This window comes from Tachyglossus aculeatus, chromosome 11, assembly GCF_015852505.1.
Source record: "Tachyglossus aculeatus isolate mTacAcu1 chromosome 11, mTacAcu1.pri, whole genome shotgun sequence".
NCBI lineage: Eukaryota > Metazoa > Chordata > Mammalia > Monotremata > Tachyglossidae > Tachyglossus > Tachyglossus aculeatus.
In genome coordinates this window covers 15,843,321-15,865,856 of record NC_052076.1, presented here as the reverse complement: position 1 = coordinate 15,865,856, position 22,536 = coordinate 15,843,321, and the positions used below count along the sequence as shown (strand labels likewise).

Below are 22,536 nucleotides of genomic sequence, written 5' to 3'. Positions count from 1 at the left end.
TTAAATGAATGAATGACGGGGGCTCATCTATCTATGTATCTGTATCTACCAAGGCCCAGTACACACTAAACGCTCAATCAGTACAATTAAATGAATGAATGACGGGGGCTCATCTATCTATGTATCTGTATCTACCAAGGCCCGGGCTCTTTCCACTGAGCCATGGCCCAGTACACACTAAACGCTCAATCAGTACAATTAAATGAATGAATGATGGGGGCTCATCTACCTATCTGTATCTATATATGCACACACATATATACCATATATATGTATTTCTACATATATACCATATATATGTATTTCTACATATATATATTGTGTGCATATATGTATATATATATATAGTGCGTGTATATATGTACATATATAGTACAGTGCTCTGCACACAGTAAGCGCTCAATAAATGTGAGCCACGCTGCTTCTTCAGTGCTTTGCACATAGTAAGCGCTTAACAAATGCCGTCATTATTATTATTATTATCATTATTATAGCCGAATGCCACCCCCCCGGGGTCCCGGAGGTCCCCCCGCCCGGCCAGGCCAGCGGTGCGCTTACCCGTCCCGTCCTTGAGGCCGACTGGGCGGAGTTTGGGCACGCCACCTTGGAAGAGCCCGCCCTTGGGGTGCAGGGCCGCGGGGCCGGAACCGTGGCCGCCGCCGCCTCCGCCCCTGGATTCTGGAAGACACACGACCTCGGCCTGGTCAGCTCCGGGTGGTCCGCGCCAGGCCCCGCACCCAGCCGGGCCCCCAGGCCGCCCGTTCGGGGGCTGGGGGGCAGCGGGCAGTCCCCCTCCCGCCCCCCCGGGAGCCCAGGGCGCCCCGGCCGCCGGGCCCACTCACTCTCCAGAACAGGGGCGCTGCGGTCATTGATGTGGGTCACCTTCTTCAGCCGCGTCCCCTTGCAGATGTCCTGCAGGAGGGCGCCGCGACCCCGCTGCTCATCGCGGCTCAGTTTGGGCGGCTCCGTGCAGGCCTGGCATCAGGAAGGGGACGGTCAGTGCCGCCACCTGACAGTACCCGCGGGCCACGTCACACCGCGAGGCCCGGGAGGCCCCCCCGTCACCACCCTCCTCTGGGGCCCTGCCACCCACAGCTCCATGGGGCCATAACAACTGTGGCATTTAATAAGCTCTTACTCTGTGCCAGGCACTGTACTAAGCGCTGGGATTGAGACAAGCTAATCAGGTTGGACATAGTCCCTGTCCCACTCGGGGCGCACAATCTTAATCCCCATTTGACAGAAGAGGTAATCGAGGCACAGAGAAGTGAAGCAACTTGCCCAGGGTCACACAGCAGACCTGGATTAGAACCCAGGTCCTTCTGATTCCAGGATCCATGCTCCACAGTTCCATGGGGCCATAACAACTGTGGCATTTAATAAGCTCTTACTTTGTGCCAGGCACTGTACTAAGCGCTGGGATAGAGACAAGCTAATCAGGTTGGAAACAGTCCCTGTCCCACTCGGGGTGCACAACCTTAATCCCCATTTGGCAGAAGAGGTAACTGAGGCACAGAGAAGTGAAGCAACTTGCCCAGGGTCACACAGCAGACAAGTGGCGAAGACAGGATTAGAACCCAGGTCCTTCTGATTCCAGGGTCCATGCTCCACAGCTCTATGGGGCCGTAACAACTGTGGCATTTAATAAGCTCTTACTCTGTGCCAGGCACTGTACTAAGCGCTGGGGTAGAGACAAGCTAACCAGGTTGGAAACAGTCCCCGTCCCACTTGGGGTGCACAATCTTAATCCCCATTTGGCAGAAGAGGTAACTGAGGCACAGAGAAGTGAAGCAACTTGCCCAGGGTCACACAGCGGACAAGTGGCGAAGACCGAATTAGAACCCAGGTCCTTCTGCTTGAAGAAGCAGCGTGGCTCAGTGGAAAGAGCCCGGGCTTTGGAGTCAGAGGTCATGGGTTCAAATCCCGGCTCCGCCAATTGTCAGCTGTGTGACTTGGGCAAGTCACTTCACTTCTCTGGGCCTGAGTTCCCTCATCTGTACAATGGGAATTAAGACTGTGAGCCCCACGTGGGACAACCTGATCCCCTTGTAACCTCCCCAGCGCTTAGAACAGTGCTTTGCACATAGTAAGTGCTTAATAAATGCCATCATCATCATTATTATTATTATTCCAGGGTCCATGCTCCACAGCTCCATGGGGCCATAACAACTGTGGCATTTAATAAGCTCTTACTTTGTGCCAGGCACTGTACTAAGCGCTGGGATAGAGACAAGCTAAGAAGGTTGGAAACAGTCCCTGTCCCACTCGGGGTGCACAACCTTAATCCCCATTTGGCAGAAGAGGTAACTGAGGCACAGAGAAGTGAAGCAACTTGCCCAGGGTCACACAGCAGACAAGTGGCGAAGACAGGATTAGAACCCAGGTCCTTCTGATTCCAGGGTCCATGCTCCACAGCTCCATGGGGCCATAACAGCTGTGGCATTTAATAACTCTTTCTTTGTGCCAGGCACTGTACTAAGCGCTGGGATAGAGACAAGCTAATCAGGTTGGAAACAGTCCCCATCCCACTCGGGGCGCACAACCTTAATCCCCATTTGGCAGAAGAGGTAACTGAGGCACAGAGAAGCGAAGCAACTTGCCCAGGGTCACACAGCGGACAAGTGGCGAAGATGGGATTAGAACCCAGGTCCTTCTGATTCCAAGGTCCATGCTCCACAGCTCCATGGGGCCATAACAACTGTGGCATTTAATAAACTCTTAATCTGTGCCAGGCACTGTACTAAGCGCTGGGATGCAGACAAGCTAATCAAGTTGGAAACAGTCCCTGTCCCATTTGGAGCGCACAATCTTAATCCCCACTTGGCAGAAGAGGTAACTGAGGCACAGAGAAGCGAAGCAACTTGCCCAGGGTCACACTGAAGACGGGATTAGAACCCAGGTCCTTCCGACTCCGAGGTCCACGCTCCTCAGGTGGTGGGAATGGGGGTAGGGGGCCAGACCCCCTCCGGACGGGCCCGGGTGGGCTACCCGAGCGGCAAGCAGAGGCGGTGTGTGTTTGGGGAGGGGATCGCGGGGGGACCCGGTCACCTACCTGGCTGAACGTGGGCGGGGGCGGTGGGCCGGGCGGTGGTGGAGGGGGCGGAGGGATTGGCATCCTTTCCCCGCTCCCGGCTGGCCCTGCCCTCTGTCCGCCTGGCCGGGCAGCCCCGGCTCGCTCATAGACCTGACGGCGAAGAACCGGTCAGTGAGGGGATGCCCCAGGGGCCCACAAGCACCCCCCCGGGCGGGGCCCGGGTGCGGATCTCTCAGCCAGTTGGCTCCGATCCCCCCCGGCCCCAGGGGTGGTGGCAACCTCAGCCCCGGGCGGGTGGCGGGTGCCCACTGAGATGGCCAGCCAGGGGCAGGGCCATCCCCCGCGAGGGAAATCAGTCCCGCCTGCCCCCGAGCCTATTCCATCATCCCCACGCCCCTCCGAAATCTCCCCCTTCAATCAATCAATCGTATTTATTGAGCGCTTACTATGTGCAGAGCACTGTACTAAGCGCTTGGGGAGTACCAATTGGCAACATATAGAGACAGTCCCTACCCAACAGTGGGCTCACAGTCTGAAACACATTCCCGTTCAGGGTTAAGCCGGCCAACGCGCCACAGGAAGACGCCCGAATTGGCCCTAGCCCTCCAGCTGACCCGGCCTAGAAAAATTGGGGTCCTGAGTTGCCAACTTGTACTCAATAAATACGACTGAATGAATGAATGAATGAATGAATGAAGGCTTGGTGGGGGGCTCCCTCTTCCAAGGGGTGAGGCCTCAGCTCAGGGAATATCTCCGAGTGCTCAGTCCAGTGCTCTGCACACACTAAACGCTCAATCAGTATGATTAAATGAATGAATGAATGAATGATGGGGGCTCATCTATCTATCTGTATCTATATATACACACACATATATATTGTGTGTGTATGTATGTGTATATATATATAGTACAGTGCTCTGCACACAGTAAGCGCTCAATAAATGTGATTGAATGAATGAATGAATGAATGAATGAATGAAGGCTTGGTAGGGGGCTCCCTCTTCAAGGGGTGAGGCCTCAGCTCAGGGAATATCTCCGAGCGCTTAGTCCAGTGCTCTGCACACACTAAACGCTCAATCAGTATGATTAAATGAGTGAATGAATGACGGGGGCTCATCTATGTATCTGTATCTATATATACACACACATATATACTATATATAAGTATAAATACATATATATTGTGTGTATATATGTATATATGTACATATATGTGTGTATATATATAGTACAGTGCTCTGCACACAGTAAGCGCTCAATAAATGTGATTGAATGAATGAATGAAGGCTTGGTGGGGGGGCTCCCTCTTCAAGGGGTGAGGCCTCAGCTCAGGGAATATCTCCGAGCGTTTAGTCCAGTGCTCTGCACACACTAAACGCTCAATCAGTACAATTAAATGAATGAATGAATGACGGGGGCTCATCTATGTATCTGTATCTACATATACACGCACATATATACTATATATATGTGTATATATACATATATGTGTATGTATATATACATATATATAGTGTGTGTATGTGTGTATATATGTATATATACACACACACTATAAATAGTGTATATATGTTTGTACATATTTTACTCTATTTTATTTGTACATATTTATTCTATTTATTTTATTTTGTTAATAAGTTTTGTTTTGTTCTCTGTTTCCCCCGTCTACACTGTGAGCCCGCTGTCGGGTAGGAACCGTCTCTAGATGCTGCCAACTTGTACTTCCCAAGCGCTTAGTCCAGTGCTCTGCACACAGTAAGCGCTCAATAAATACGACTGAATGAATGAATGAATGAAGGCTTGGTGGGGGGGGGGCTCCCTCTTCAAGGGGTGAGGCCTCAGCTCAGGGAATATCTCCGAGCGCTTAGTCCAGTGCTCTGCACACCCTAAACGCTCAATCAGTACGATTAAATGAGTGAATGAATGACGGGGGCTCATCTATCAATCAATCAATCAATCGTATTTATTGAGCGCTTACTGTGTGCAGAGCACTGTACTAAGCGCTTGGGAAGTACAAGTTGACAACATATAGAGACAGTCCCTACCCAACAGCGGGTTCACAGTCTAGAAGGGGGAGACAGAGAATAAAACCGAACATATTAACAAAATAAAATAAATAGAATAGATATGTACAAGTCAAATAAATAGAGTAATAAATATGTACAAACATATATACATATATATACAGGTGCTGTGGGGAAGGGAAGGAGGTAAGATGGGGGGGATGGAGAGGGGGACGAGGGGGAGAGGAAAGTCTACCAACTTTGTTATATTGTACTCTCTCCAAAGCTTAGTCCATACATTGCTCTGCATGGAGTAAGAGCTCAATAAATACGATCGACTGATGGATCGTAAATAGAGTGATAAATACGTACAAACATATATACATATATATACAGGTGCTGTGGGGAAGGGAAGGAGGTAAGATGGGGGGGATGGAGAGGGGGACGAGGGAGCGAGGAAAGTCTACCAACTTTGTTATACTGTACTCTCTCCAAAGCTTAGTCCATACATTGCTCTGCACGCAGTAAGAGCTCAATAAATACGATCAACTGATGGATCATAAATAGAGTAATAAATACGTACAAACATATATACATATATATATAGGTGCTGTGGGGAAGGGAAGGAGGTAAAATGGGGGAGATGGAGAGGGGGACGAGGGGGAGAGGAAAGTCTACCAACTTTGTTATATTGTACTCTCTCCAAAGCTTAGTCCATACATTGCTCTGCACGCAGTAAGAGCTCAATAAATACGATTGATGGATCGACCCCATCTCCGATGGTGGCCAGAGGCTTGGGTCGGTCTCTTGGGTACCCCCGGTTCCCCTCAACCAAAGCCCCCCTTCTTCTCCTCACTCTGGTCACGGCCTGGCCTGTGGTCAGCTCTGGCTCCCGGCCCCAAAGGACAGAGCAACGGCCAAGCTGAGGGATGCAAGGCGGAGTTTGGTGCAAAATTCTGCCCAGTACAATTTCTCCTAATAATAACAATAATTACGGTATTAATCAATCAATCAATCAATCGTATTTATTGAGCGCTTACTGTGTGCAGAGCACTGGACTAAGCGCTTGGGAAATACAAGTCGGCAACACATAGAGACAGTCCCTACCCAGCGGCGGGCTCACAGTCTAGAAGGGGGAGACACAGAACATAAGCAAACGTACCAACAAAATAAAATAAATAGAATAGATATGTACAAGATAAATAAAGTAATAAATAGGTACAATCATATATACATATACATCATCCATGATGATGATGGTATTTGGTAAGCGCTTACTATGTGCCAACCCCTGTTCTAAGCGCCGGGAGAGATACAAGGCCCTCAGGTTGTCCCACAAGTGCTTACTATGTGCCAGGCACTGTTCCAAGCACTGGGGTAGATACAGGATAATTGGGTTGGACACAGTCCCGGTCCCATATAGGGCTCCCAGTCTTCACCCCCATTTGACAGATGAGGGAACTGAGGCATAGAGAAGTGTAGTGTAGTCACACAGCAGACAAGCGGCGGAGCCAGGATTAGAACCCATGACCTTCTGGCTCCTAGGCCCGGGCTCTATCCACTAGGCCATCCTGCTTCTCCTTAGAATCGGGTGTCCCTGCCCCAACCCTGTCTTGCCCCGATCCCCCCTTTCCATTTCCCCAGGGTTGGCGAGAGAATCCTCTCAGCCGTGCTCGTGCCCAGCTGGCATCCTTCACTCTCCCCTGGCTGTGCCCATTCAACTGTCGGAGGTGCCAGGCCGGGCATTCGCCCATCAAGGAGCTGCCAAAGGGGTCAGAGGCAGACACTGAGCTCAGAAGCAGAAAAGCCGGAGCCACGGGGCACGATGCCAATGAATCTCTCCTGAACCCGCCTGGCTGGAGCGGAGATGGGGCCGGAGGTTGGGAGGACGGTTCTGGGGCAGAGTCAGGGCCCGGAGGCTGGGGGAAGGCCGTGGGCAGAGCCGAGGTCAGAGGACAGACCCTGGGCAGAGCCGGGGTCAGAGGTCGGTGGGCAGTCACTGGGCAGAGCCAGGGTCGGATGCCAGCGGGCAGTCCCTGGGCAGAGCCGGGGTCAGAGGTCGGTGGGCAGTCACTGGGCAGAGCCAGGGTCGGATGCCAGCGGGCAGTCCCTGGGCAGAGCCGGGGTCAGAGGTCGGTGGGCAGTCACTGGGCAGAGCCAGGGTCGGATGCCAGCGGGCAGTCCCCGGGCAGAGCCGGGGTCAGAGGTCGGTGGGCAGTCACTGGGCAGAGCCAGGGTCGGATGCCAGCGGGCAGTCCCTGGGCAGAGCCGGGGTCAGAGGTCGGTGGGCAGTCACTGGGCAGAGCCAGGGTCGGATGCCAGCGGGCAGTCCCTGGGCAGAGCCGGGGTCAGAGGTCGGTGGGCAGTCACTGGGCAGAGCCAGGGTCGGATGCCAGCGGGCAGTCCCTGGGCAGAGCCGGGGTCAGAGGTCAGTGGGCAGTCACTGGGCAGAGCCAGGGTCGGATGCCAGCGGGCAGTCCCTGGGCAGAGCCGGGGTGGAAGGACAGTACCAGAAGCAGCGTGGCTTAGTGGACAGAGCCTGGGCTTTGGAGTCAGAGGTCACGGGCTCGAATCCCAGCTCCACCACAAGTCTGCTGTGTGACCCTGGGCAAGTCACTTCACTTCTCTGAGCCTCAGTTACCTCATCTGTAAAAATGGGGATGAAGACTGTGAGCCCCACGTGGGACAACTTGATCACAACTTGATTACTTGGCACATAGTAAGCGCTTAACAAATGCCATTATTATTATTATTACCTGGGCAGAACTGGGGCCAGAAGCTGGGGGGGGGGGGCGGTTCTGGGGCAGAGCTGGGGTTCGAGGATCAGGGACAGCCCCGGGGCTCAAAATTGGGGGGCAGTTTTGGAGGTCAGGGCCGGGGGTCGGTCCCTGGGCTGGAGGCCGGGGGAAAGTCCCTGAGAGGAGCAGGGGCCCGAAGCCCGGCACCAGTTCTGGAGCAGAGCTGGGGCTGGAAGAGGGGGGTAGTGGGCAAACAGGCCCATGAAGCGTGTGGAAAGAGCACGGGCTTTGGAGTCAGAGGTCATGGGTTCGAATCCCGGCTCCGCCACATGCCTGCCGTGTGACCTTGGGCAAGTCACTTCACTTCTCTGAGCCTCAGTTACCTCATCTGTAAAATGGGGATTAAGACTGTGAGCCCCACGTGGGACACCCTGATCACTTTGTATCCCCCCCAGCGCTTAGAACAGTGCCTTGCACATAGTGAGTGCTTAACAAATGCCAACGTTATTATTATTATTACTATGGGGGGCTTAGAGCCATGACCTAGCGAGGCCCCGGAAGATACGGTCTCCATCAAAGTGGCCACGGGGGCGAGGGGCAACGTTAGCCAGAGAGTCCCGGGCAACTCCAGGACCACCCGCCGGCAGGAGTAGGGGTGGAGGGGGGATGCTACTGCTCCCAGTTTGGAGCTGGGCCTCAGAACCGGCTCCGTTCCCTCGGCCGCTGCCACTGCAAACCGGACCGGGCCGTAGGATGGGCCTTTCCCGAGGGCCGGCCTGGAGCCCTCAGCCTGGAGTCCCCCCATTTGCAGCAGGGGTGCGTGGAGAGGACAAGTGCTCTGCACATAGTAAGCGCTCAATAAATACGACTGATGATGATTCCCCCTCCGGCACACTCTCGGCCTCATTTCAGCCCCCCCCGCTAAACCCCGACCCCCCAGCCCTACTCCCACCACAATCCTGCCCCCTCTTCCTCCAGACCCCGGTCTTTTCCCTCATCATCATCATCATCATCAATCGTATTTATTGAGCGCTTACTATGTGCAGAGCACTGGACTAAGCGCTTGGGAAGTACAAATTGGCAACATCTAGAGACAGTCCCTACCCAACAGTGGGCTCACAGTCTAAAAGGGGGAGACAGAGAACAAAACCAAACATACTAACAAAATAAAATAAATAGGATAGATATGTACAAGCAAAATAAATAAATAAATAAATAGAGTAATACGATGATAAACAATGACATTCCCTGCCCGCAACGAGCTCAGTCTAGAGTGGGGGAGATAGACATCAATGCAAATAAAACGACAGACTTTTAGACGGTGAGCCCACTGTTGGGTAGGGACTGTCTCTATATGTTGCCAACTTGTACTTCCCAAGCGCTTAGTACAGTGCTCTGCACACAGTAAGCGCTCAATAAATACGATTGACTGATTGACAGATCTGTACATAAGTGCTTTGGGGCTGGGAGCCAGGAAGAGCAAAGGGATAAATGAAATTATAGATATGTACGTAAGTGCTTTGGGGCTGGGGTGGGGGGAAAAGGGAAGGGGGAAGAGTGGAAGATGAAGAAAAGAGGGGCTTAGTCTGGGAAGGCGTCTTCATCATCAATCGTTATTTATTGAGCGCTTACTATGTGCAGAGCACTGTACTAAGCGCTTGGGAAGTACAAATCCTTCTCTTGGAGGAGATAAGGCTTTGAAGCGGGAGAGAGTGGTTGTGTTTCAGATTAGAGGAGGGAGGGGTGGTCCAGGATAGAGGAAGGATGTGGGGTAGGGGGGTCAGTGGCGAGACAGGTGAGATGGAGGCACTGTAAGAAGGTTAGCACTAGAGGAGCAAAGTGTGCGGGCTGGGTTGTAGAGGGAGAGAAGAGAGGTGAGGTAGGAGGGGGCTAGGTGGTGGGCTGCTTTAAAGCCAATGGTGAGGAGTTTTTGTTTGATACGGAGGTGGATGGGCAACCATTGGAGTTTTTTGAGGAGCGGGGTGACGTGTCCAGAATGTTTTTATAGAAAAATGATCCAAGCAGCAGAGTGAAGTAGGGACTGGAGTGGGGAGAGACAGGAGGCTGGGAGGCCAGCCAGGAGGCTGACGCGGTAATCCAGGTGGGATAGGATGAGTGACTGTATTATTGTGGTTAGCAGTTTGGACGGAGAGGAGAGGGAAGATTTTAGCTATGTGGGTTGGATGACGGAGAGAAGTCAAGGATAATGCCAAGGTTACAGGCTTGAGAGACAGGAAGGATGGTGGTGCTGTCTACAGTGATGAGGAAGTCAGGAGGAGGACAGGGTTTGGGTGGGACGATAAGGAGCTCTGTTTTGGATATGATAAGTTTGAGGTGATGGGAGAACGTCCAAGTAGAGATGCCTTGAAGGCAGGAGGAGATGCGAGACTGGAAAGAGGGAGAGAGATCGGGGCAGGTGATGTAGAGTTGGGTGTCACCTGAATAGAAACGGTAGTTGAAGCCATAGGAGCGAATGAGTTCTCCAAGGAGTGGGTGTAGACGGAGAATAGAAGGGGAACCTGGAGGGACTCCCACAGTTACAGGGGTGGGAGGCAGAGGAGGAGCCCACGAAGGAGACGGAGAATGAATGGCCAGAGAGATAAGAGGAGAACCAGGAGGGGACAGAGGCAGTGAAGCCAAGGTCGGATAAGCGTTTCCAGGAGAAGAGGGTGGTCCACAGTGTCAAAGGCAGCTGAGGGGTTGAGGATTAGGACGGAGTAGAGGCCGTTGGATTTGGCAAAACGGGATCACTGGTGACCTCTGAGAGGTCGGTTTCCTCCACTGTGCTCTTCCCAACACTCATTCCAGTGCCCTGCACAATGAAAGTGCTCCATAGTTTTGGATTTAAGTGCTTCCTATGTGCCAAGCACTGATAATCGGATTGGACACAGTCCCTGTCCCACATGGGGCTCACAATCTTAATCCCCATTTTACAGATGAGGGAACTGAGGCACAGACAAATGAACTGACTTGCCCAAGGCCACACAGCAGAGCCAAGATTAGAACCCAGGTCCTTCTGACTCCCAAACCCGTGCTCCATCCGCTAGGCCATTTGTCTACTGGGTGTCTCTGGGCAAGTCACGTCACTTCTCTGGGCCTCAGTTTCCACACATGTAAAATAGGGCTTCCAGATCTGTTCTCCCTCCTACTTGGGACTATAAGCCCCATGTAGGACAGGAACTTTGTCTGACCTAATTATCTTGAATCTACCCCAGTGCTTGGCACATAGTAAGCCCTGAAATCCAAAATTATGGAGCACTTACCCTGTGCAGAGCACTGGACTGAGTGTTTGGAAGAGTACAATGGAGGAAACAGACGTGATCCTGGCTCTTGACGAGCTCACAAAATAGCAGGCGAGGCAGATGCTAAAATAAGACAGAGAAGCAACTGAGTAGGAGAAGATGGAGAGAAGTGTTGGGGAGAGAACGGGAAAGTACTTAGAGCTTAGGGGGGCTGAATTCAAGTGACTAGGTGATGAAGGAGGGAGGGGAAAATAGGGTGGAGAGATAAGAGATTAATCAGGAAAGGTCTCCCGAAGGAAGGGAGTGAGACACCCTTATCACCTCTCCTCCCTCAAGGGCCCTGGAGTCCACGACCTCACTTGAGGAAAAGGCTGGGCGCACCCAACTAATTAAGGTTCAATGGGCGGGCCCCCTAAAAGCTGTTTTTTTATTTTTAAAACACTATTTGATAAGCGCCGAAGTACTATGTGCCAGCCAAAGTACTAAGCGCTGGGACGGACACAAAATAATCAGGTTGGACACAGTTCCTGCTCCACAAAGGGAGGTAAGGCCTTAATACCCATTTTACAGATGAGGTAACAGACACAGAGAAGTGGCTAGCCCAAGGCCACCCAGCAGACAAGTAGCGGAGCTGGGATTGGAACCCAGGTCCTCTGATTCCCAGGATCACGCTCTTTCCACTAGGCAATACCAGTTCAACCTCTGCCCCACCTCCCTCTTGCCTTCAGAGCCTCCAGCTGGCTAAGGAGAAGGGGTTTCATCATAATAATTCATAATTATTCATAATAACTACGGTATTTGTTAAGCGCTTACTCTGGGCCAAGCCCTTTTCTAAGCGCCACGGTAGATACAAGGTAATCAGGTTGTCCCACGTGGGGCTCACAGCCTTAGTCCCCAGTTTTACAGATGAGGTAGCTGAGGCACAGAGATGCTAAGTGGCTCGCCCAAGGTCACACAGCAGACAATTAGAACCCACGACCTCTGACTTTCAAGCCCGTGCTCTTTCCGCTAAGCCACGCCAAGGGCAAATAGCTCCTGGCTGAGAGCAGAAGGGTCATAAGGGAGGCAAGTGGGGGGTGATGGCCCCCATACCCCCGTCTGGTCCGTGACCCGCATCCCCGAGCCCCCCACAAATTAGGACCCTGAGCTCGGAGCCCCAAAGGCGACAGTCGGGGACCGATTGATGAAACCGTAGAAGAGACCCCCACTTATTTTTTTTTTAATGGCGCTTGTCAAACGCTTACTATGGGCCAGGCACTAAGCGCTGGGGGAGATACGAGGTAATCAGGTTTTTATGTTGCCAACTTGTACTTCCCAAGCGCTCTTCACACAGTAAGCGCTCAATAAATGCGACTGAATGAATGAATGAATGAATGACACAGTCCTCCATCCCCTATGGGGCTCACCATCTGAATCCCCATTTTCCAGGTGAGGTGACAGAGGCACAGAGAAGCGGAGTAACCTCCTCAAGGTCACCCAGCAGACAAGGGGCAGAGGCAGGATTAGAACCCAAGGTCGTTCTGACTCCCGAGCCCAGGTTTTCCCCTGACCAAGACTTGCTAAATCCTACCAGTTCTTCTTCCAAAGCCATTTCCCGCCTGCGCCCTTCCGCCCCACCCAAATAATTCGGGGCAAGTCACGTCCCAGCTGGGCTACTGGATCGGCCTCCTCATTCATTCAACTGTATTTATTGAGCGCTTACTGTGTGCAGAGCACTGTACTAAGCGCTTGGGAAGTACAATTAGGCAACAAATAGAGACAATCCCTGAGCACTACACCAACGCGCTACTCTCTCCGCCTTCAAAACGTGACGCTGTCTGCTAATTCTGCTGTATCGGACTCTCCCAGTCCAGAGCCCTGCATGTAGTAAGCGCTCAATAAATCCCACTGATCCCGTTTTCCCCCCATGACTCGCTCTCCCTTCCACGTCCTCTATGCATCTGGATCTGTGACCCTTGGACATTTGATATTCACCCCACCCAACCCCACAGCACTTAGGTACGTATCCTTCAATGACATTATAATAATAATAATAATAATAGCATTTACTAAGCACTTACTATGTGCAAAGCACTGTTCTAAGCGCTGGAGAGGTTACAAGGTGATCAGGTTGTCCCACGGGGGGCTCACAGTTAGTCCCCATTTTATAGATGAGGTAACTGAGGCACAGAGAAGTTAAGTGACTTGCCCACTTAACAGCTGACAACTGGTGGAGCCGGGATTTGAACCTCTGACCACAGACTCCAAAGCCCGTGCTCTTTCCACTGAGCCACGCTACTTCTCTTAAAACCATTATAAATGATTTTAAATCATTGTAAATGATTTAAATCATCATTTTAAATCATTATAAATGATTTATTGATTCCTATTAACGCCGTTCTCCCCCGCTAGCCTGTACCGCTCGTTGCGGGCAGGGGGGACGTGCCTGCTGATTCTGTTGAACCGCCCTCTCCCAAGCGCTCAGTCCAGCGCTCTGCCCACGGTAAAGCGCTCAATAAATACGAAACGGAAAGTCGTTTACAACACAGATGGGAGCCTCGGGAGGGATCCAATTCCCTTCCATTCCCCCTGTTGCATAGTACAATACCATCGTTGGTGTTTTCTTTTTTTAAATGGGGGCGCGTTAAGTGCTTACTATGGGCCGGGCACTATACTGAGTGCCGCGGTAGAGACCGGCTAACCGGGTTGGACAGAGTCATCATCATCACCATCAATCGTATTTATTGAGCGCTTACTATGTGCAGAGCACTGGACTAAGCGCTTGGGAAGTACAAATTGGCAACATCTAGAGACAGTCCCTACCCAACAGTGGGCTCACAGTCGAAAAGGGGGAGACAGAGAACAAAACCAAACATACTAACAAAATAAAATAAATAGAATGGATATGTACAAGTAAAATAAATAAATAAATAGAGTAATACGATGATAAACAATGACATTCCCTGCCCGCAAGGAGCTCAGTCTCGAGTGGGGGAGACAGACATCAATGCAAATAAAACGACAGACTTTTAGACTGTGAGCCCACTGTTGGGTAGGGACTGTCTCTCTATGTTGCCAACTTGTACTTCCCAAGCGCTTAGTACAGTGCTCTGCACACAGTAAGCGCTCAATAAATACGATTGTTGTTGCTGTTGTTGTTGTTTACCGTTTTCATCCCCATTTTACAGACGGGGGAACTGAGGCACCTCCCTGCCTCCAGCCTCGCCTCCCTCTTCCAGGTGCGGCCCGGGTACTCTTTTGGAAGCATTTTGTCATTTATTTATTTAACGTCTGTCTCCCCCACTCTAAACTGTAAGCTTGCTGTGGGCACGGAATGTGTCTGTTTATTGTTGTACTCTCCCAACTGCTTAGTACAGTGCTCTGCACACCGTGAGCCTTCAATAAATACGACTGAATGAATAAAAACCGTGGGCAGAACCCTGGTCTAAGCACCTTAGAGAGTACAGCGCAGCAGACTCGCTAGAGACGTTCCCTGTCCTCAAGAAGCTGACGGTACAGAGGGGGAGACATATATTTTAATTACGGATATGTACGTTAAGTACTGTGGGGCTGAGGATGGAGAGGATCCCCGCTTCCTAAATGGGAAGGATCCCTACGTGATGCAGAAGAGAGCGGGAGGAGAGGAAAATAGGGCTTAGTCAGGGAAGGCCTCCTGGAGGAGATGTGAATTATTTATTTTATTTTGTTACTATGGTTGGTTTTGTTCTCTGTCTCCCCCTTTTCGACTGTGAGCCCACTGGTGGGTAGGGACTGTCTCTATATGTTGCCAATTTGGACTTCCCAAGCGCTTAGTACAGTGCTCTGCACATAGTAAGCGCTCAATAAATACGATTGATGATGATGTGAATTTAATAAGGCTCTGAAGTGGGGAGAGCGATGGTCTGTCATGTACGAAGGCGGCCTGACCTGGTGGAAAGAGCCTGGGCTTCTGAGTCGGAGGACCTTCCCCACAGCACCTGTATATATGTATATATGTTTGTACACATTTATTACTCTATTTATTTATTTTACTTGTACATATTCTATTTATTCTTTTTTTGTTAGTATGTTTGGTTTTGTTCTCTGTCTCCCCCTTTTCGACTGTGAGCCCACTGCTGGGTAGGGACCGTCTCTATATGTTGCCAATTTGTACTTCCCAAGCGCTTAGTACAGTGCTCTGCACATAGTAAGCACTCAATAAATACGATTGATGATGATGTGAATTTAATAAGGCTCTGAAGTGGGGAGAGCGATGGTCTGTCATGTACGAAGGCGGCCTGACCTGGTGGAAAGAGCCTGGGCTTCTGAGTCGGAGGACCTTCCCCACAGCACCTGTATATATGTTTGTACATATTTACTACTCTATTTATTTATTTATTTTACTTGTACATATCTATTCTATTTTTTTTTTTTTGTTAGTATGTTTGGTTTTGTTCTCTGTCTCCCCCTTTTAGACTGTGAGCCCACTGTTGGGTAGGGACTGGCTCTCTATTTTGCCAATTTGTACTTCCCAAGCGCTTAGTACAGTGCTCTGCACGTAGTAAGCGCTCAATAAATACGACTGATGATGATGATGATGACCTGAGTTCTAATTCCGGCTCCACCATATAGCTTGCGCGACCTTGGGAAAGTCACTGCTGTTCTTTGTGCCTCAGTTCCCTCATCGGCAAAGTGGATTCAATACCTCTACTCCCTCCGATTTAGACTGTGAGCCTCATATGAGACTATGAGCCTTGGAGAAGCAGCGTGGCTCAGTGGAAAGTGCCCGGGCTTGGGAGCCAGAGGTTATGGGTTCTAATCCCGGCTCCACCACATCAGCTGTGTGACCTTGGGCAAGTCACTTCGCTTCTCTGGGCCTCATTTACCTCATCTGTAAAATGGGGATTAAGACTGTAAGCCCCTCTTGGGACAACCTGATCACCTTGTATCCCCCCCCCCCCAGCGCTTAGAACAGTGCTTTGCACATAGTAAGCGCTTAACAAATGCCATCATTATTATATGGGACCTAGGCCGTGAGCCCGTTGGGTAGGGATTGTCTCTATTTGTTGCCGAATCGGACTTTCCAAGCGCTTCGTACAGTGCTCTGCACACAGTAAGCGCTCAATAACTACGACTGAATGAGTGTATCTGCCCCAGGGCTTAGTGCGGTGCTTGGCACATACTAAGCGCTTAAGTACCACAATCATTACTATTATTATCGCTATTATTATTATGAAAGGGGAAGGAGTTCCATGCCAGAGGGAGGAGGTGGGCAAGGGGTCAGTGGAAAGATGAGATCTTCAAAGCTTTTCTTTAAAAAAGAAAAGCCAAAAAACCTCCTCCAGGAAGCCCTCCCTGATTAATTCCCAACAGTCTACTCACCCACTAGCCACCCTGACCACTTCCGTGTTTGATCACGATCCTCACCACTCACATACATGGGACTATTTGTGTACACACTCATTACTACATCTTACTACCTACTTCCTGCTATGCCCTTGTTTTTCCTCTCGCTCTCACTATGCCTAGACTGCTTTTGTGGTGGCTTTTGTTTAACGCTTACTATGTGGCGGGCACTGTACTGAGTGCTGGGGTAGATAGGGGATAATCAGGTTAGCCGGATCCCGTCCCACGTGGGGCTCACAGTCTAAGTAAGAGGGAGAACAGGTACTGAACCCCCATTTTACAGAGGAGGAAAGTCTTCTAATAATAATAATAATGTTAGTATTTGTTAAGCATTTCCTATGTGCAAAGCACTGTTCTAAGCGCTGGGTGGGATACAAGGTGATCAGGTTGTCCCACATGGGGCTCACAGTCTTCATCCCCATTTTCCAGATGAGGTAACTGAGGCCCAGAGAAGTTAAGTGGCTTGCCCAAGGTCACACAGCTGACAAGTGGGATTCGAACCCATGACCTCTGACTCCCAAGCCCGTGCTCTTTCCACTGAGCCACGCTGCCCCTCCAGACTGTGAGCCCATTGTTGGGTAGGGACCATCTCTACATGGTTGCTGATTTGTACTTCCCAAGCGCTTAGTCCAGGGGGCCCACCCACTTGGCACAGGCCACGCCCACTTCTTAGAGGCCCCACACCTTCCCATTGGCCCACACACTTCTCAGACCCGCCCACTTCTCACAGGCCACGCCCACTTTGCACCCCTTGCCTGCCCCGCCCCTTCCCACAGGCCCGCCCACTTCTCACAGGCCTCTTCCCTTCCCATTGGCCCGCCCCTTCCCACTGGCCCGCCCACTTCTCACAGGCCCCGCCCCTTCCCATTGGCCTGCCCACTTCTCACAGGCCTCTTCCCTTCCCATTGGCCCGCCCACTTCTCACAGGCCCCGCCCACTTCTCACAGGCCCCGCCCCTTCCCACATGCCCCCACACCTTCCCATTGGCCCGCCCACTTCTCACAGGCCTCTTCCCTTCCCATTGGCCTGCCCGCTTCACACAGGCCCCGCCCACTTCTCACAGGACCCGCCCCTTCCCACAGGCCCCGCCCCTTTCCATTGGCCCGCCCACTTCTCACAGGCCTCTTCCCTTCCCATTGGCCCACCCACTTCTCACAGGCCCCACCCCTTCCCACATGCCCCCACACCTTCCCATTGGCCCGCCCACTTCTCACAGGCCTCTTCCCTTCCCATTGGCCTGCCCGCTTCTCACAGGCCCCGCCCACTTCTCACTGACCCGCCCACTTCACACAGGCCCCGCCCACTTCACACCCCAGTCATCCCCTGATGATGATAATAATAATAATGGCATTTGTTAAGCGCTTACTATGTGCAAAGTACTGTTCTAAACGCTGGTGGGGGGGGGGGGATACAAGGTGATCAGGTTGTCCCACGTGGGGCTCACAGTCTTCATCCCCATTTTACAGATGAGGTAACTGAGGCACAGAGAAGTTAAGTGACTTGCCCAAGGTCACACAGCAGACATGTGGCGGAGCTGGGATTCGAACCCATGACCTCTGACTCCAAAGCCCATGCTCTTTCCACTGGGCCACGCAGCTTCCCCTGATCACCTTGGGTCCTCCCCAGCGCTTAGAACAGTGCTTGGCACATAGTAAGCGCTTAGCCCCCTCCTTCCTCTCCCCATCCTCCTCCTCCCATCCCCCCCGCCCTACCTCCTCCCCCTCCCCACAGCACCTGCACATATGTTTGTACAGATTTATTACTCTATTTTACTTGTACATATTTACTATTCTATTTATTTTATTTTGTTAATCTGTTTTGTCTTGTTGCCCGTCTCCCCCTTCTAGACTGTTGGGTAGGGACCGTCTATGTTGCTGACTTATACCTCCCAAGTGCTTAGTACAGTGCTCTGCACACAGTAAGCGCTCCATAAATACGATTGAACGAATTAATCCCCGCAGGCCCCGCTCCCTTCACAGGCCCCGCCCACTTCCCCACAGCCCCGCCCCTTCTCATTGGCCCCGCCCCTCCCCACCTGGCACCTCCTGGCCCTTTAAAATAATAATAATGATAACGATGGCATTTGTTAAGCGCTTACTATGTGCAGAGCACTGTTCTAAGCGCTGGGGGCGGTTACAAGGTGATCAAATTGCCCCACATTTTATTACCATCATTATTATTATTATTATTACTACAAGAGACTGTGAGCCCACTGTTGGGTAGGGACTGTCTCTATATGTAGCCAACTTGTACTTCCCAAGCGCTTAGTACAGTGCTCTGCACACAGTAAGCGCTCAATGAATACGACTGATTGATTGATCAGGTTGTCCCACAGGGGGCTTACAGTCTTAATCCCCCTTTTACAGATGAGGGAACTGAGGCTCCGAGAAGTGAAGTGACTTGCCCAAGGTCACACAGCAGACACGTGGCGGAGGCGGGATTCGAACCCAAAACCTCTGACTCCAAAGCCGGGACTCTTTCCACGGAGCCACGCTGCTTCTCTTCTAATAGGCCCCGCCCCTCCCCACTTAGCGCCTCCCGCTTCTCACAGGCCCCGCCCACTTCACCACAGCCCCGCCCATTCCCACAGGCCCCGCCCTTTCCCACCTGCACACCCTCACAGGCCCCGCCCACATCTGGAGCATGCCCGCGGGCCCCACCCCCTCTCCACTTGCCCCTCCTCGCAGGCCCCGCCCCCCTCTGTCGCAGGCCCGCAGACCCCGCCCCCTTCCCACCTGCACCCCCTCACAGGCCCCGCCCCCTCCCCATCTGGCGCATGCCCTCAGGCCCCGCCCAATTCTCACAGGCCCCGCCCACTACCCACAGCCCCGGGCCTTCTCATAGGCCCCGCCCCTTCTCGCAGGCCCCGCCCCTTCCCTCCTGCACATGCTCGCAGGCCCCGCCCTTCTCCATCTGGCACCCGCAGCCCCGCCCCTTCTCGTAGCCATATGTATATACGTTTGTACATATTTATTTATTTATTTTACTTGTACATATCTATTCTATTTATTTTATTTTGTTAGTATGTTTGGTTTTGTTCTCTGTCTCCCCCTTCTAGACTGTGAGCCCACTGTTGGGTAGGGACTGTCTCTATATGTTGCCAATTTGTACTTCCCAAGCGCTTAGTGCAGTGCTCTGCACACAGTAAGCACTCAATACGATTGATGATGATGATGATGATAGCCCACGCCCCGCTCCACCTGACGCCCCCTCACAGGCCCCGCCCCCTCCTCATCTGGCGCGTGTTGGAAGGCCCCGCCCCTTCCCTCCTGCGCAGGCGTGCAGGCTCGCAAGCCCCGCCCTTCTCCACCTGGCACATGCCCGGAGCCCCGCCCCTTCTCATAGCCCACGCCCCTCTCCGTCTGACGCCCCCTCACAGGCCCCGCCCCCTCCCCACCAACGCATGCTCGCAGGCCACGCCCCCTTCCCACCTGCCACAGCCCGCAAGCCCCGCCCACTTCTCACAGGCCCCACCTCCTTATCACCTACGCATACCCGCAGGCCCCGCCCATTTCACATGCCCCGCCCCCTTCCCACCTGCGCATGCCCACAGGCCCCATCCCCTCCCACCTGCGCATGTCTCCAAGCCCCGCCCGCTTCTCGCAGGCCCCGCCTCCTTCTCGCCTGCGCAAGACCTCAGGCCCCGCCCCCTTCCCACCAGCGCATGCCCGCAGGCCCCGCCTCCTTCCCACTTGCGCATGCCCGCAGGCCCCGCCCGCGTCTCACACACCCCGCCCCCTTCCCCTCTTGCGCGCGCCCGCAGGCCCCGCCCCCTTCACCACGTGTGCATGCCCGCAGGCCCCGCCCACTTCTTACATGCCACGCCCCCTTCTCACCTGCGCACGCCCGCAGGCCCCGCCTCCTTCTCGCCTGCGCATGCCCGCAGGCCCCGCCCACTTCCCACGGCTCCGCTCTTCTCCTAGGCCCCGCCCCTCCCCACCTGGCGCCTCAGCATCGGCCCCGCCCCCCTCCACCCCCGTCCCGGCGTCCCCAGCCCCTCACCTTCCCCCGTCTCCCCGCCCACATCCCCCCGCAGCACCCCCTTCCCCACCGGCCCCGGAGCTCACTCGCCTCTCCGGTTCTTGCCGCCGCCGCCGCCTCCTCCGTCAACCCGGAAATGGATCCGCTCCCACCGTCCCCTGCGTCCCCAGAACAAAATGGAGGCCGCGGGAGGGCCGGGCGCATGCGCGGCAGCGGGAGGCGCGGGGGCGGGAGGAGGAGGAGAAGGCCCCGCCTCTGGCCCGCAGGCTCGCGAGCGCCATCTTGAGAAGGTCAGGCAGGTAAGGCGCGACCTTCCGGTCGCCATCTTTAGAAGGTCGGGCTTTGAAAGCCCTCAGCATTCCCCTTTCGCCATCTTAGGAAGGGCAGCAACGGCTAAGGATGGTGGGACGTGGGGGAAGGGGGCAGCTGCATATATATGTTTGTACGTATTTATTATTCTATTTATTTTATTTGTATTTATTCTATTTATTTTATTTTGTTAATATATATGTTTGGACGTAGTTATTATTCTATTTATTTTATTTGTATTTATTCTATTGATTTTATTCTGTTAATATGTTTTGTTTTGTTGTCCGTCTCCCCCCTTCTAGACTGTGAGCCCGCTGTTGGGTAGGAACCGTCTCTATATGTTGCCAATTTGGACTTCCCAAGCGCTTAGTACAGTGCTCTGCACACAGTAAGCGCTCAATAAATACGAATGAATGAATGAACACATCCTCCCCCCCTTCCCCATCCCCTCCGCCTTACCTCCTTCCCCTCCCCACAGCACCTGTATATATGTATATACGTTTGTACGTATTTATTACTCTATTTTATGTGTACATATTTATTCTATTTATTTTATGTCGTTAATATGTTTTGTTTTGTTGTCTGTCTCCCCCTTCTAGACTGTGAACCCGCTGTTGGGTAGGGACCGTCTCTCTATGTTGCCAACTTGGACTTCCCAAGCACACAGTAAGCGCTCAATAAATACGAATTAATGAATGAATGAACACATCCTCCCCCCCATCCCCTCCGCCTTATCTCCTTCCCCTCCCCACAGCACCTGTATATATGTATATATGTATGTACGTATTTATTACTCTTATTTGTACATATTTATTCTACTTATTTTATTTTGTTAATATGTTTTGTTTTGTGGTCCGTCTCCCCCTTCTAGACTGTAAGCCCGCTGTTGGGTAGGGACCGTCTCTAGATGTTGCCAACTTGGACTTCCCAAGCGCTCAGTACAGTGCTCTGCACACAGGAAGCGCTCAATAAATACGAATGAATGAATGAATGAGCACTTCCCGCCCTGGCTGGACCTTCCGTAGTTATGGCAACGGCGGGGGCGTGACGTCATCACGCCGTGCGTGGGCGGCGTTACCCATATCCGGCCACTAGGGGGCGTCTCCAGCCTACGGGCCAGCGGTGAGATGACGTCAGAGACCCGGCTTTCCCCAACCTCCAGGCAGACAACCCGGAATAATAATAATAATAAAAGCATTTGTTAAAAGTTAACTATGTGCAAAGCACTGTTCTAAGCGCTGGAGGGTACACAAGGTGATCAGGTTGTCCCATGGGGGGCTCCCAGTCTTCATCCTCATTTGACAGATGAGGGAACTGAGGCTCAGAGAATAATAATAATAATAATGATGGCATTTATTAAGCGCTTACTATGTGCAAAGCCCCCTTCTAGACTGTGAGCCCACTGTTGGGTAGGGACCGTCTCTATATGTTGCCAACTTGTACTTCCCAAGTACAGTGCTCTGCACCCGTTAAGCGCCCAATAAATACGATTGAATGAATGAATGAAATGAAAGCACTGTTCTAAGTGCTGGGGGGTGGTTATAAGGTGATCAGGTTGTCCCAAGGGGGGCTCACCGTCTTAATCCCCATTTTACAGATGAGGTAACTGAGGTACAGAGAAGTAGTGACTTGCCCGATGTCACACAGCTGATAATTGGCGGAGCCAGGATTTGAACCCATGACTCCTGACTCCCAAGCCACTGAGCCACGCTGCTATAATAATGGTATTTGTTAAGCGCTCACTATGTGCAAAGCACTGTTCTAAGCACTGGGGGGATACAAGGTGATCAGGTTGTCCCACGGGGTGCTCCCAGTCTTCATCCCCATTTGACAGATGAGGTCACTGAGGCACAGAGAAGTAGTGA

General features: G+C 52.3%; 1 protein-coding gene across 1 annotated transcript in view; it reads right to left on the bottom strand.

Moving 5' to 3' along the window:
* The window catches only part of WIPF2 (WAS/WASL interacting protein family member 2), a 35,327-nt gene extending 14,819 nt beyond the window's left edge, over nt 1-20,508 (bottom strand). Inside the window, 4 exon segments of the mRNA XM_038753698.1 lie at nt 559-678; nt 843-975; nt 3,053-3,184; nt 20,453-20,508. Coding sequence (XP_038609626.1) covers nt 559-678; nt 843-975; nt 3,053-3,115 — 316 coding nt within the window. The 5' untranslated portion in view covers nt 3,116-3,184; nt 20,453-20,508.
* Nucleotides 20,509-22,536: the final 2,028 nt, after the last annotated feature.